The following is a 14945-nucleotide window of genomic DNA, read 5'->3' on the forward strand; positions in this document are numbered from 1 at the left end:
TCTGTCTAGCTGTGAGGATGTAAAAATAAAGCTCTTTGTTATTTTTCATCCCGTATACCCTTACCCATGTTAGGTTGTAGTAAACTTTTTATATTTTAAACACACCATGGACTCTGACTCTTTAATACTCTGCTGATTAACTTAAAGAAATTGAAATACCAAATATCTAACAATTATTCCTTTTGCAGATTCCTTGTGCACTTTGGAGCAGGCATTGGTTGTCTGCTCTTTGTGCTAGGTTCCAGGGATAGGCTGGGCATTTTATGATCTACAGCTGCTAGGGGCCCCACTGGACACCATGTCTGACTTGGTGGAGCTTATTTTGGGCTTGTGGCTGGAGACACACAGATTGATTCTGTGTGATTTCAGCATTCATGCCAATGGCTCCTTGTCTGAACCGGCTCACTGTCCACTATGGGGGTCTCTCAGGTTGAGGCAGGCCCTATACATCATATACATACACTGAATCTTTGGGGAAGGTCTGGTTTGAGGGCTGGTGGTTCAGCCTGTGCCATGGTCCACCCGCTACCTCAGATCATAGGCACTGACCTTCTGCAAGGGTGTCGGTTAAAATGGTCCACCTGTGGAAGACCAATGGATCCAACTGGTTTCCAGAATACTGGGGGGGTTCTAAGATCCCAACTGCCAGTGGTGTTTAGGCTGCAGTGGGATCTTGGAATGAGCAGTTTCTAGAAGCCAAAGACATCTTGGTTTACTTTGGAGCTGGGTGACTTAACAAGGGCTGGGAGATCTCTAGAACAGCCTAGGCAGAAACCACAAACTGAGTCTGACAAAATGTGCTGTAGAACCAGTTGGAAGACCTAAGAGATGATGGTGACAGCAGCAAAGAAATCATACTCTGCTACCATTGCATCAGCTAGTTTGCACCAAGCTTGGTTACTTAAAGTATTTTGGTACTTTGTGACTACAAAGTCTGAGTCTTTAATTTTCCATGAACTGGTGATTAATTGTGAATCTTCTGTGAAACTTTTGGATAAGAAAATACCTCAGATGCATTTTGAGTTGGCTGCTGGCTGTAATATAGCTAGAAATACCAAGTAGGACATCTGGTCTGTTGTAAGATCATTTTGATCCTGTGATGGATGCTGACAGGATCCTGGGATGTGGGAAGGCTACCACTTTTACTCTGGATCTTTGTCCGTCCTGGCTACTGAAATCAAGTCAGGATCACATTAATGAGCCCCTGATATCTACCATAAATCAATTGCCGACTCTGGGCATGTTTCCTTGGTCAGTAAGGCAAGTGGTCATCTGCTCCCTACTTTAAAAATAAAGCATTGCTAGCAAAGAATGATGTGGCCAATCTCTGATTTGCCCTTTTTGGGCTAGAATGATCATGGGTCCCCAACATGGAGGAAGAACTGTGAATATTGTTAAAACCCAGAGCAGGTCTTCTCACAGTTCCCCCCCCCCCCCGGCCTCCCGGGGATTCATAAACCCCTTTAGCGGCGCCATGTGCTTATAATCAGATCAAAAACAGTTTTCAAAAGATAGAACAGCCCTCATATAGTCAGAACAGCTGGGATCATGACAAAGATTAAAGGAATTTAAAGAGAGGTAAGGGTAGTTTATTTTGTCCAAACAGCTATCACTAGTGCTGAGGGAACTCCAATTAAAGAACCAACTGCATAAAGTTCTAATGGTTAGTGTTTTATTTATTACAGTATTAAGTGTGAACCACAGGAAGCATGGACGGCTTCAAAAGGGAATTAGATAAGCATATGGAGCAGAGGTCCATCACAGAGTGTTGGACTGGATGGGCCTTTGGCCTGATCCAACATTATGTTCTTATGTTCTTAACTGAATAAGGGCTAAGATTTACAAGGAAAAGTCATACCAAAAACTGACTTTATTGTAGTCATATTCGAAGTAGTGTTGTGAGCCAATGAACTTGCATTTGGCCTTGAGCACATAAATTGTTTATGCATTTCACAATCTTAAACCCACCTTTGTTACATTACAACTGTACAATTCTCCTCCAAGAATCTGTTTTAAAAATGGGTATATGCGCATGTGTGATATTTCATGAAATACATAGGATAATTCTACATATATGACATTGAAGAACCCACTCAGCCAAATAGTCTTGGTTCCCAAGGGAGCCAAAGAAAGAAGGAAATGAGAGGATGGTGGATGGCCATTGTGATGAAATGGCTGCCAGGCCTTAAAATGGATACCAGCCTGGTAGTTCCTTACATGTGTGTGGGGGGGTCCTCCATAGGGAATAATGGAGCTGCCATACCTCTCTGCCTACACTTCCCAGCAGCCTTGAGGGGAAAGAGCGAGAAAAGAGGGACACACCCCAGGGGCGGGGCCAAGGAGAAAGTGGCTTTTTGGCTCCTGAGGGGAAAAGAGTCAGTGGTAATTACAGAGAGAGCAGTGGCAGTGTTAAGTCGTGCGCTTAACAAAGAGTCGGAGAGTGATTCAGCAAGAATTGCGGTTTATTCTTCAGCTCAGTTACTTCTCCGTTGCGGTACAACAATCGCCAGCCAGAACCCATCACAGATCAAACTATTTACACTGGCTTGTCGATATTTAAACACTCCCGGCTAATGTAGCCACACCCCCTGTACAGATAACAACCTATGAGGTTGAAGCAATAACGACCAATCACAAGCGATCCCGCTCTGCACGGTGATTGGTAGGCACTTTCTGGGCTAGGGCTCCTATTGGTTACATTAGGATCCTAGCCCAGGATGAAGCTCAACATTGCATCTCAATCAGGCGATTCACACATCAGTATTTACATTCAAGACTCTATGGCACAGTTCACATAGCAGTTATATATACAATTCAATACATAACAGGCAGAATGACTCCAGGTCTTCCTGGATGACTCATTTCTTCTAGACTCCTTTTCGGACTGGGCTATGGGACAGAGATGGTGTGTAAGTACGCCGAAACCCTGTTTATCAGGAGGGGTCATTTCCACCATCAGTGGGTTCCATGGGGTACCCCAGGAGTCCATGTACCAGGCATCTTGACATAAGTGGACACAAAGATGGAAGCCAGGACTGGCAGGCCCCATAATCATGCTTAGGATGTGATCCTGGAAATCACATGCTATCTTGCTCGGACAGCTGCGGCTCCCCCCCCCCGCCCACATCTGCATACTCCAGACAATGGACTTGCCTCGCCCCAAATTAACTTCTTTCAGTTTGTATTGTATGCTGGTCTTAAGACCGAAATAATAAAGCTAACTAACTTCTTTCAGTCTCAATCGCCGAGCCCATCAGTCTGATCCCATCTTTCCTTCCCGCATTTCTTTAAAAATGACAAGTCCTGACTTTTACTCCTTTCCCACAACCCAAGACCAGGTGGCTCATCAAGAAGTATTTTGTCCGTTTTGATTAGTTTAAATTAGCAATCCATTAGTCTTCCTACCACTGGAGAACTAATCAGGCACCCAATCCAAATTCTACTTTGCATCTAGAAGGGAACTTCCAGCCTCTTTTGTCCAGTCCTAGGAACTCTATTCAGAGTTTCCAAACTGTGTTGTTTTAGCCCTGATTAATTCCATCAGTTCTTTGTTCGGAGGGACCCCTCTTATCAGTAAGCCCTCTGGACATGTGTTTGGGTGTAACTAGCCCAGCGCAACTCAATTATGTTGTCTCGGGTGCCCATTAACATGCAGCCCTAGTATACTGGGTCCTTCCTCTCAGTGAAGCTCTGGTCATTTTGCTGTCTCCTCCTTCAACAGTGTTCCCTCTAAGCTGAGTTAGTGTGAGCTAACTCAGTTTTTTAGCCTCCAGCTCTTAGCTCAGGAAGGATGGCTCCAGAGCAAACTAATTTATGCAGCAGCCAAATCGCTTGCTCACAACTTTAATGCCAGTAGCTCACAAAGTAGAATTTTTGCTCAGAAGACTCCACAGTTTAGGGGGAGCATGTCTCCAGGAAAGGTAGCTGTTGCCTCAACCCCTGCTTCTATCCAGTTCCCCTCTTGATTTCCATAGATTTTGTATGTTCTATGTGTGTTGCTTGTGTGTTATATTCCCTAAATACCCTTTAATAAAACAGTCTCTATTTTACCCTTGGACTGGTTATTAAGAGCTCTCATAAAGGGAAAAATCCCCATAGACATAGGTAGGACGACCTGCGCTATTACCCCACCTCTTGCTAAGGCCTACCATTTAGCTGTTTCCCCCAGAAACTAAAGTCAGCTATTCAGCTTCATAAATCAAAGCTGGTAGGGGTAACAGGTGTTGGTGGCTTTAGTTGATGATCTGCATCTGAATATAGACAAGGGCCGTGCCGCCATGTTGCTCTTACTGAACTTACCAACAGTTTTTGATACTGTGGATCATGCCCTCTTTTTGAAACACTTGGAGGAAGTGTTCCCTCTAAGCTGAGTTAGTGTGAGCTAGCTCACAGTTTTTTAGCCTCCGGCTCACACATTTTTGCCTTAGCTCAGGAAGGATGGCTCCAGAGCAAACTGATTTATATAGTAGCCAAATTGCCTGCTCACAACTTTAATGCCAGTAGCTCACAAAGTAGAATTTTTGCTCATAGGACTCCACAGCTTAGAGGGAACATTGCTTGGAGGTAGATGTAGGGTTTAAGGGTTGTTCTTTGGATTGCTTTAGATCGTCCCATGTGGGCAGGTCTCAGGAGCATTGCTCTTGGAAACCAGTTGTCGTCAGTGTGGGACTGATCTTACAGGGTATCACAAAGCTCAGTTTTGTCTCCCATGCTATTCAGTCTTTACGTAAAGCTCTTACAGGAAATCATTTGTGGTTTTGGAGCAGATGCTTGTCAATGTGCTGATGACAATCAGCAGCTCTTTGTTTATCCAGATCTCCTGGTGATCTCCTGTAAAGGTCCTGACCTGGTGGCTTATTGCTGTGGTTAATGGCTAATGGTGAGCAAGTTGAAACTGAGTCCTGGCAGGAAGGAGGCAATGCTGTTTGGGAAGGCTGAGGTCTTGGAGGGCATTATGCTTCCCGCTTTTGTCATGGTCCAGTTGACACCTGTTGACTTGGTTATGAGCCTAGAGGCTGTACTGGATCTTACATTATTGCTGGAGGAGCAAATTAATATAGCTGCAAAAACTGGATTCTTCCGGCTTCCATTTATCCTGGAAGATGGCCCCCCATCTTGACTTGGCTGATGTAGCCACAAGAATCCATGCTATGATTACCTCGACGCTGGACTACTGTAATACACTCTGTGTGCAATATCAGCTTGGAACGCAATAGTAACTTGGAAACTTGGTATAGAAGGCCTCAGCCTGATCACTCTTGGGAAATAGGTTGAACATGCATCCTGCACCCATTCTACAGTTCCTCTGTTGGCTGCTGATCAGTTACCAGGTGCAATTCAAGGTAATAGTTACCATGTACAAAGCCCTTAACGGCCTTGGACCCATATACCCACAGGGCTTCCTCTCCTGCTACATTCTGCCAAAATAGCTTCACTCGTCTGAGCAAAGCCTTCTGAAGGTGCCACCCTGCAAATGAGTAAGATCACCAACTGCACATTCATGCACATTTTCTGTGGTGGCTCATAAGAAGAGCCCTGCTGGATCAGACCATTGGTCCATCTAGTCCAGCATCCTGTCTCACACAGTGGCCAGCGAGTTCCTTTGGAGGGGCAACAACAGGGCACGGAGGCTGAGGCCATCGTAAGAAAATAAGAGCATTGCTAGATTAGACTAACAGTCCATCTAGTCCAGCATCCTGTCTCACACAGTGGCCAAAATAAAGGAATTGCTGCAGTTAGTTCACAAATTTACAGAAAAATGACAGAAATTTTCATGATGAAACTAACTGCAGCAATTCCTTTATTTTGGTGCTTTCAGAATGCTGTGCCCTTGGTTGCATTGATTCACACAGTGGCCAGCCAGTTCCTCTGGAGGGTCAACAACAGGGCACAGAGACCGAGGCCTTCATAAGAGCATAAGAAGAGCCCTGCTGGAACAGACCAGTGGTCCATCTAGCCCAGCATCCTGTCTCACACAGTGGCCCAGCCATTCCTCTGGAATGGCCTCCCCAAGGAGGTCAGGAAGAGTGCCATACTTCTATCATTGGGTGGAAAGTTCAGAACTGAAATGTTAACAGTGGGCTGTTTCTATAAAGGGATTAGAATTGTAGTACAGTCCAGGAAGGCACCTTTGTAATGAAATAGGACTGTGGTCAATTGCAATGATTATTCTAGGTATCATTTTGCTTTTGCTGCATTATCTTATGCATTGTTTGTAATATACCTTGCCTAAGATAATGTGTTCACACTGTTTTCCAATTTCTAATTTTGCAATCTCATTTTGTTGTCTTAGTCCTATGGCATTGCTCACTGGATGTTTTGTGCTGCACGACTGCATTTTTAAAAAATTCTGTAATCCACCTTGAGTATCACTGAAAAAGTCAGACTATAAATAAAGTAAATAAACAAATCCGTTTAGATATGATACACAGGGTATACTTAAGGATGAGAGATAATTCATTTCAGCTACTTTAGAGTTAATATTTTTAAGTCTTCTAATGGATTCGAAGATGTTCCTAGTAGAATGTGTGTATAACCATATGTGATCTTCTGTGGGTTTTTCCCCTTCATCTCTCTCTTTTGAATCATAGGTTCATGTATTGGACAGACTGGGGAGAAGTGCCAAAGATAGAACGTGCTGGAATGGATGGTTCAACCCGCTCAGTTATAATCAACACAGACATTTATTGGCCAAATGGACTGACCTTAGACTATGAAGAACGGAAGCTCTACTGGGCAGATGCTAAACTGAACTTCATTCACAGGTCAAACTTAGATGGAACTCATCGGTAAGTGTTGTAGTTGGCATTACGAAAAGGCCCTCTGCGTTGTTTTCTAAATACAGTGGTAATCTACTGCTGGATGAGTGGGATCTAATTCAGAGCCCATAACTGTTTATATTTCATTAAACTTCATTAAACTTCAAATCTATTTGAAAAGGGGAAAAAATGTTTTACCTGAATAGAGAGATCAAATAGGTATTTACTGAAGGTCCCAAAGGGAAACTGCTTAATTTGTCTCATTTCTGAATAAAACCACTTTAATCTTCATAAAACACAGTTCTTCAGAGCCTTCCCTGAAACCTGAGAGTCGACTGCAATGTAGTAGTGATGAAGTTACATTTATAGAAAGAAGAGTTTATGAATCCCCTACCTTTTTTCAAAAAATCTACACAGGGAAAAAAATAAACTGGTTAAATGCGCAAAAGGGGGTTTGAAACCCCCCAACCCCGCTGTCCCAACTGTACAGTGACACACAAATCTGTTCCTGCGTGCTCCCGTGCTGAATTGGAAACACACAGTTGGAGTCCAACGAGTTAGATGAATATCTGTTTAATGCATTGAGACAGGGAATACAGGGCTGAGTGCCTTTGCACTCAGCAATTCCAAAACTGTATTCTGCTGTACCCAGGAAGGGCAGAAGGTCTTATACCCCAAATGACATCACATACAGTTTATACAGTAAAGAATCTCTAATTGGTACCAAACAGTTAACCTCATACAAGCATAATTTGACTCAGTGCATCTCTCAGTGGTGTCAGTAATTACACTTGTTTACCTTGCCTTCAGAACACTGGGAACATTAGAGAACACTGGGTCCTTCCTGGGCTCTCATGTGGAGAGCTAGCTGAAAAGTGCTGTGAATCACATTAAACTTTGCTCTCGGTGGCCTTGCAACTTCTAAATAGCATTCCATTCTTATTGCATCCTAATTCCTTCTACAGAGGCTTCTTATACACAGAAATGCAGATATAAAATGTATGTCCTGCTATAAGTTTCTCTAATCAAAAGATTCTAGGTTACATACCAAAATCTGGAACTTTTGAAGGCACAGTGACAACTGTCAATATACATCAAGGAGAGAGTGTCAGAAATCACATTCAGAAATCATGTTCTTTTCTCCCCTTGTCCTACAACAGGGAGGAAGGGGATATGCCGCTGTTATGCCATTGCTTTTATGTCCCTGGGTTTAGCAACACCAGAGCTCTGACAAATAAAATTGCACAAACATCAGATTTCTCCCTCCTGAAATGCCTGTTTTCTGTCTCATCAGTCCCACGTAATCTCATATTACTGACATTTCCCACAATTTAAAACAAGATATATTTGGAGTTTGTGTGATGTTTTTGCATTTGTACAGTCAGGGGCATTAATCACCAGGCTAAGCAGCTGGCTAATGCCTGCTGTTGGCACAGGTAGTGAACTTACTAGACTTCCAGCAAAGTTATGCATGCTCCAAGTTCAGGGGTAGGTCATGCATCGTTGAAACAGTCTGAAAATATGCTTTTAGAACATCCCTGATAAAGACCAGCTAGCAGCCAGGGATGAGATATGCAGCATGCCACATGGTTGCCAAGGCAGGTCAGTGTCCGTGATACAAATCAGAGTTCCTAAGAGGCCATGCGAGAATGCACATGCACCAGATATTTGTAACTCTCAGTTAAAAAGTGAGCATTTCCCCAAGTGTTCAAGGAAGCTGTTTGCAATTTGCAGTTTGCAATCAGATCATGATTTTTGAGGTGAGACAGTTTGCCTCTCACTAGCAAGGATCCAAAGAGCTGACTCAGGTGGATTTAATCACACTCAGTGAAATTTTTGAACCATTTTCCTTTGAATTGCAGATCCCTGTATCATATAACAAATAGCTTTTGACACCCCTCTCCCCCCGCCCCCTGGCTTGAGAAGTAGACTGCCATGTAGCCATTGGGATGGGACTACTGCTTAGTTAGAAAGGGCAAATTTTATCAGTCGTAGCTGGTTGTTATAGCCAGTCATTTTTTGCCTATTACCAGTCCAGTCGAGGGTGGGGTAGAGTGTTGCTGTTCCTCAAATTGGGCTGCAGCACATGCAAAAGTAGGTAGATCTTGGAGTGGTTTTCTGAGTGCCTGTGAAGTCCACTTTGATAGAATAGCATTGCCCCCCCCCCCAGGTGAAAAAAAATCCTTAACTTAGGTGAGTAATGATGTTTGTAGACTCTTGTCTAAGGCATTCCCGGCCATGAGGATCTACTTCAGTGTTTAGTTTTCTTTCACTAAATTTAATGTTTTGTATTTTTGTGTGTTGACCAGAATGTTTTAGCGGTTGGGGAGATAAACGATAGTAATGTAGAATCAGGTACAGGATGATTGTAGCAGCCCTTGGAAAGGATTGATTTTTTCTGACTTAGTTTTTAGTGTTTGTATTCTATATTTTTGAAGGGGGAAATGATTGCCACTTAAAAGAACAGTGTTCCATCCCATGTCTTTTCAGCTTTCGACAATGTTGATTAATGGGAGATGGCAAAAAAGAATGTTCCCCCCCCCAGCAAACTCTAGCATGAATTCAGCATTATACAGTTTAAGCCTTTCTTCTGGTCAGTGCAAAGCTCTGGAATCTGCTTAAGTAATGGGTACTCTTCGAAGCCGCATCTAAACCAAACTGACCACATGCAGGACCCAAAATGATAGCCTGTTATGTTACAAATTGCTAAAGGCTGAAAGGTGGTTTCTCTTGCAGTCGTGAAATGACCAAGGTTTGCATAACTGTGGTTTGGTTCAGTTTGTTTTTGACAGCTGTTTTCCCGCCCTGAAGTGGCTTTGCATTTTTGAGCTCTACAGCATTATCATGAGTTGTTGGATTATCTGTAATAATACATGTTAGCTCAAAGATGACAAGTTTTATGGATGTACGATGCATTCGGTTACACAGACCAAGTCTGGCCAACCTATAATTCTCTGTGGCTGCTCTACTCTTCGGACAGTGGCCAAAAGGCTGGAAATACCTTTTGCTGGACAATCCCTTTATTGGTGATGATAAGTTACAATGCAGGAGAGGCTCCTAGCAGTAAGAGCTAGGGCAGGGGTCCCCAGTGGGGTGCCCCGTGGATGCCATGTTGTCTGCTGGCACCTTTTCTGGCACCCGCTAAGTGTTTTTAGGAAATCGGTGGAATCAGGTAGGCCTTTTGCCCAACAAGGCTTCTGAAAAATGTTGCTTTGGCAGCAGCTGTCACCACAGCACAGGGATCTACGCAGTGTCATTGAACTTAAGCTATGGCAATCACTTTGTGACTGGCTCTGCCTCCTGTGGCATTTTGTTGCTGCGCCCACCAGGCCATGTCAGAATTCCAAATGTGCCTGCAGACTGAGAAAGGTCGAGGATCCCTGAGCTAGGGTTTCACGGTTAATCTTGCGTCTGTGATCAAGCCCTTGAGTATTACATAAAATATGTGTTGCACCCCTCTAATTATTTCTGTTTCTTGCAGTTTTTGAAACAAATCAGTTGGCAGTTTTTATTCCCACCCCCCTAAGATTACTCTGTGAAAGAGATTTGGCATTGGATGGCAGGTGTCTGTGTTTGAGATAAATGATGAGCACATTTGGAAACCAGTGCTGCAGAAATTAGTGTGGATTTCCTTTACCCCATTGTTTGATGACTCATAGTTGGAATGTGTGAAAAGACACCACTGAAAAAGATACTGTTTTAAGTAGAAAATCCTGAGTGCAGTGTTTTGATCTGTGGTAGATCATTCATACAAAGGTCTGGTTCATAGAATCATAGAGTTGGAAGGGACCTCCAGGGTCATCTAGTCCAACCCCCTGCACAATGTAGGAAATTCACAAATCCCCCCCCCCGGTCAAGCATCAGCTAGCCTGTGCTAAATATGTGAATGCCCGTACGTGCAGGTTACTGGCGGGAGGTTCCCGGTGCCTCTAATTTTGAAGTCTCCTCCGTCATGTTCATATTATGGCGTTTGCAAAGGAGCCACATGCACAAGTGTTGCAGTTCTGTGTCTCTACATGGACATTGCTTTGGTGTGACAGAATACCTTTAATCAGCCATGTCCACACTTACATGAATCATGCCTTAATGTTGTAGTCATCAAGAGACAGGCATGTGTGTTTAGGACTGAAGTTCACATAATGCCAGTGGTGGTGTTTTCTTGATCAAGCATCCAGTGCTCAGATACAACACCAGCCTCTAACGCAAGTGCTCTTCTTCCAAATCTTATCTGTAGTTCCCAGTCCTCTTTACTTCACTGCTGCTTCACTGTTTCCTGTGACCCTCTGTGCATTTTTGAATGCTGAGTTGCTCCAGGCGTCTCTTGAATTCCTCTCTTCCTGCAAAATTTTTTAGCAACTGCATTAACTGTGCTCAATACCTATGAGGATATCCCATTAACTGCCTCAGGCTAACCGCACAGTTAACTATATTGGCACTAGACAAAATTAATCAATGTTCCCCTTTTCTTTTAACAAGGGGAAAACAAATAAAAAAGAATTCTGGTGAGGGGGAGACAGTCTTGTAATCATTCAATAACTTGTGCCAAAGTCACTTCGCTGTGTGCATAAACAAGATACAGTTAAATTAAATTTACAGTTGTTGTGGAGAAATCTGTTTAGTTCAGTTCTTTTTCATTTCAAACAAGAAGGAGGGGGGGGAAATTCTCTCTAGATGTAACTAAAGTACTTCTGTATTATGTTTTACATCAGTTATTGTATTGGATTTGAAGTGTAAGTGTATAGTTTTGGCTAAGGCAGGATTTCCCAGTGGGACATGCTAACAGAATTCTGGTCTCCCTCCAGACCCACTTACTATCTCATATCTAATTAAGAAACTGAGCTGTTTTAATTTTATCTGCCACATTGACTGGCAGTTCAGACCTCCCTGTTTGAGAATATTTGGACTCGGATGTCTCAGAGAGAATAATAAAAAAAATCTAAATAGAAAAGATATTAATAATCTGCCAGTAGATCATAGTATGGAGCCCACGGCCTGCTGTGTGGTTATGTAGACTTGAGTGGGAGCCAGTGTAAAAACACGAACAAAGAATAGGCTCAAGACGTCTCACAAAGTAAAAAACAACAACCATGCAATAGTATCATATAAATGGTCATTAAAATGATTAAAATGAAGCCATAAAACCACAAGTCACAAAACAACCCTCAGCAGAACATACAAACAGCTTAAGAAGGTGGCAGATATTTCAATTAAAAGCCTGGCTAAAGAAAAACAAACAAACATATTTTGGTCTGGTGCCTAAAGGTCGCTAAAATAGGTGCCAGACAAGCTTTAAGGGCGGCAGACGTTCCAAAGGTGAGGTGCCACCACTGAAGTGGCCCTGAGCGATATGTTTGTTTCCCAGTGAACGAAAAACCCAAACAAAAAGGCCCATTTTAATCCAGTTGTTTGGGAAGATGAAAGGGGGAGATCTAGGTATGTTTGTCCATTCATTTTCACTTTTCCTCCTCATTCTTCTGCCTCTTTGCCCTCCTCTCCCTCCCTCTGACACTTTCCGTTCTGTGGGCTGGGGTGGTAATCCTTGATGCTTGCAGTGTTGCACCTGGGGAGGCCGGCCGGCAGCCAGACAGGCTGATGGGCCGGTGTAGAAGAGAATCTGTGTCCCACCTGCCTCTCCTGGCATCCCAGATATAGTTTTGAAGGCATGACAAGATCTACCATGGGAAAGGTAGTCCCCATCAGGGTGCACCTGAGGCACCCGGAGAGGTGGTGGGAGGCAAGAGACTTGCTTTCCTGCTGGCCCCCTGCTTCTTCCATTGGCCCACAAGAGCATAAGCGGGAGGGGAGGGAAGGGTAATTATTTGTCTGGGCAACAAAAGGGAATGAGAATAATGACACAAATAATTAAAACAAGCAAAGCTTAAGGAAGTGAAATCGGGAAAAAATATATGCATGTCCCTATACTCCATCTGTCTGGCAACCACACAACCCATCATTGGAATAACATGCATTTATAAGCAAATCTGAACAATGAATTTTAAGTAACTAATTCTTGCCTAATAATTCTGTATTTTCCAGTGACTGCCTTGTAAAAAGTGAAAATCCGAAATGATGCTATCATTATCTTCTAAATTGGGGGGCTGGGGCTGGGGATACGGATTGGAAAAAGCAGCATTTCTCCAGCAAATTGCAAAGAAAAAATATCCCCGGTATTGAGAGTGAGAGAGGCTGCTTACTCTTTGTTTAAAGTTTTTTCCTTTCTTATCAGAGCGAACAGTCGCATCTTGTGAGAATAATTCAATGAGACTGAATTCTACCGTGCTCTCCTGTGACTGAAATGTAGAGCTGCATCGCCAGCTCAGGAAGGATCTTGAATTAATTTTCTTTTCATTTTTACCCTGCAGCAACAGTCCTAATTAATAAGTTAACACGTTACTGGCTGAAGGGAAACGCACTCGCACAGTCCCCCAGGAAGCATTTTTGCTAATGAGACGGGTTTTTAGAGGCCAATGCTGTAACATGAGCAGGAGAAAAATGTTACTTCAGCAACTGTCAGACACGGAGGTGCCTTGCGCGTCCCTTGTTGCTATATTTGCTCTGAAATAATTATGAACAGCATTCAGGCACAAAATGGTGTTCGTAGAACGATTTTCTATGACTCTGAAAAGTTTTACAGTTACGACTCTCTCCTAAAGATGCAGAGAGGATAGCACCAATGTGGTCAGGAGTCGGTCCTGGAGAGATCAGAGATGAGGACTTCAACTGCGTTCAGTGGCACATCCATCTGCAATTTAATAATGCGTGTTTATAAGTACTTAACCTTGAAATGTTTCCTCAGATGCATAAATTGTAGGCCAGAGATACAAGTCCTCAGATGCTAAAATCCTAGATGGAATTTATTAACCTTTAAAAGAATGTGGCCAGACTCACCAGTGTGGTGTAGTGGTTAAGAGTGGCAGACTCTAATCTGGACCCACCTGGGTTTACTTCCTCACTCTTCCACATGAAGCCTGCTGGGTGACCTTGGGCCTGTCACTGTTCTCTCAGAACTCCCTCAGTCCCACCTACCTTGCAAGGTGCCTGTTGTGGGGAGAGGACGGGAAAGGCAATTGTAAGCTGCTTTGAGACTCCTTACAGAAGAGAAAAGTGGGGTATAAAAAAAACGACTCTTATTTTTCTTCTCTTCGCTTGCTGAGGAGAAAATGATCCCTCCATTTTTAAAATTAGCTCTGAGGTGACATTACCTGCTTAGCCCTGAGGGTGAAGACAGTATCCAATAAGAATATCTTCCTTTATATGTAGGGAGGTGGCGTATAAGCGGAAGTCACACTATTCACGTGTGTTCCCTTTTCAGGCAAGCTGTTGTTAAAGGAGCCCTTCCACATCCTTTTGCTCTGACATTATTTGGGACTACACTTTACTGGACTGATTGGACCACTCGCTCTATCTTGGCCTGCAACAAGTATACTGGGGAGAACTTGCGTGAAATACATTCCAACATCTTTTCTCCCATGGATATCCACGTGTTCAGCCAACAGAGGCAACCAAACGGTGAGTCTTCTGCCTTTTTCTTTGTTCACTACGAAGTGGAACTGATCTGTGGAAGTCTCCCATTTCCCTTATGAAAAGGAAGATGCTGGCCTGTATCCTCGTACTCCTCTCAGCAAAGTCTGAAGCCTTCCTCCAACTTGTGTCTCTTCTGCTAGAGGAAGAGCCAGCTAAATTGGAGAAAGGCTCCTTAGTCTGGAGGAAGCATCATACTTGGCTGAACAGAATTGCAGGATACAGACCACTAGTCGAACCATGGTTGTGGGAGCTTAACTGTGATGCGTCTTTGGTAAAGAATGGTTTGCTTCTATTTGAAGAAGGTGGATCTTCAGGCTGGCCTGTTCCCTCCCTCGTACCAGTCAGTCAACTTAACAACTATTGCCTTCAAACCACAAACTCTGGTTTCCTTTCCACTCTTCCTTGCAACAGGATTCCAGATCATGGTTTAATCCTGGTTTGTAAGGAAAGCATAACCAGAGGTTATGGTTCTGCTCTAACAGCAATTTGTAATGTGTCACAGAAGTGGCGGCCATTTCAGATCACCACACGTGAGGTGAGTGGAGGAGGGCGGGCACAAGCCCAAGGATCCCCCAAGATTGTCCACATTGTGGCAAATCATGGGGTGCCGTTATGTCTAAAATATGGCACAGCAGATTCAGAAGTCATGGTTTTAGAGGGGGT

At 43.5% G+C, this 14945-nt stretch overlaps 1 protein-coding gene across 1 annotated transcript in view; it reads left to right on the forward strand.

Moving 5' to 3' along the window:
- Window positions 1–14945, forward strand: part of LRP6 (LDL receptor related protein 6) — a 134851-nt gene that overhangs the window by 46008 nt on the left and 73898 nt on the right. Inside the window, exons 2-3 of the mRNA XM_015409520.1 lie at window positions 6591–6788; window positions 14071–14267. Coding sequence (XP_015265006.1) covers window positions 6595–6788; window positions 14071–14267 — 391 coding nt within the window. The 5' untranslated portion in view covers window positions 6591–6594. The remainder of the gene's footprint in view (window positions 1–6590; window positions 6789–14070; window positions 14268–14945) is intronic.

This window comes from Gekko japonicus, unplaced genomic scaffold (genome assembly GCF_001447785.1).
Source record: "Gekko japonicus isolate JY-2015 unplaced genomic scaffold, Gekko_japonicus_V1.1 scaffold1158, whole genome shotgun sequence".
NCBI classification, from domain to species: Eukaryota; Metazoa; Chordata; class Lepidosauria; order Squamata; family Gekkonidae; genus Gekko; species Gekko japonicus.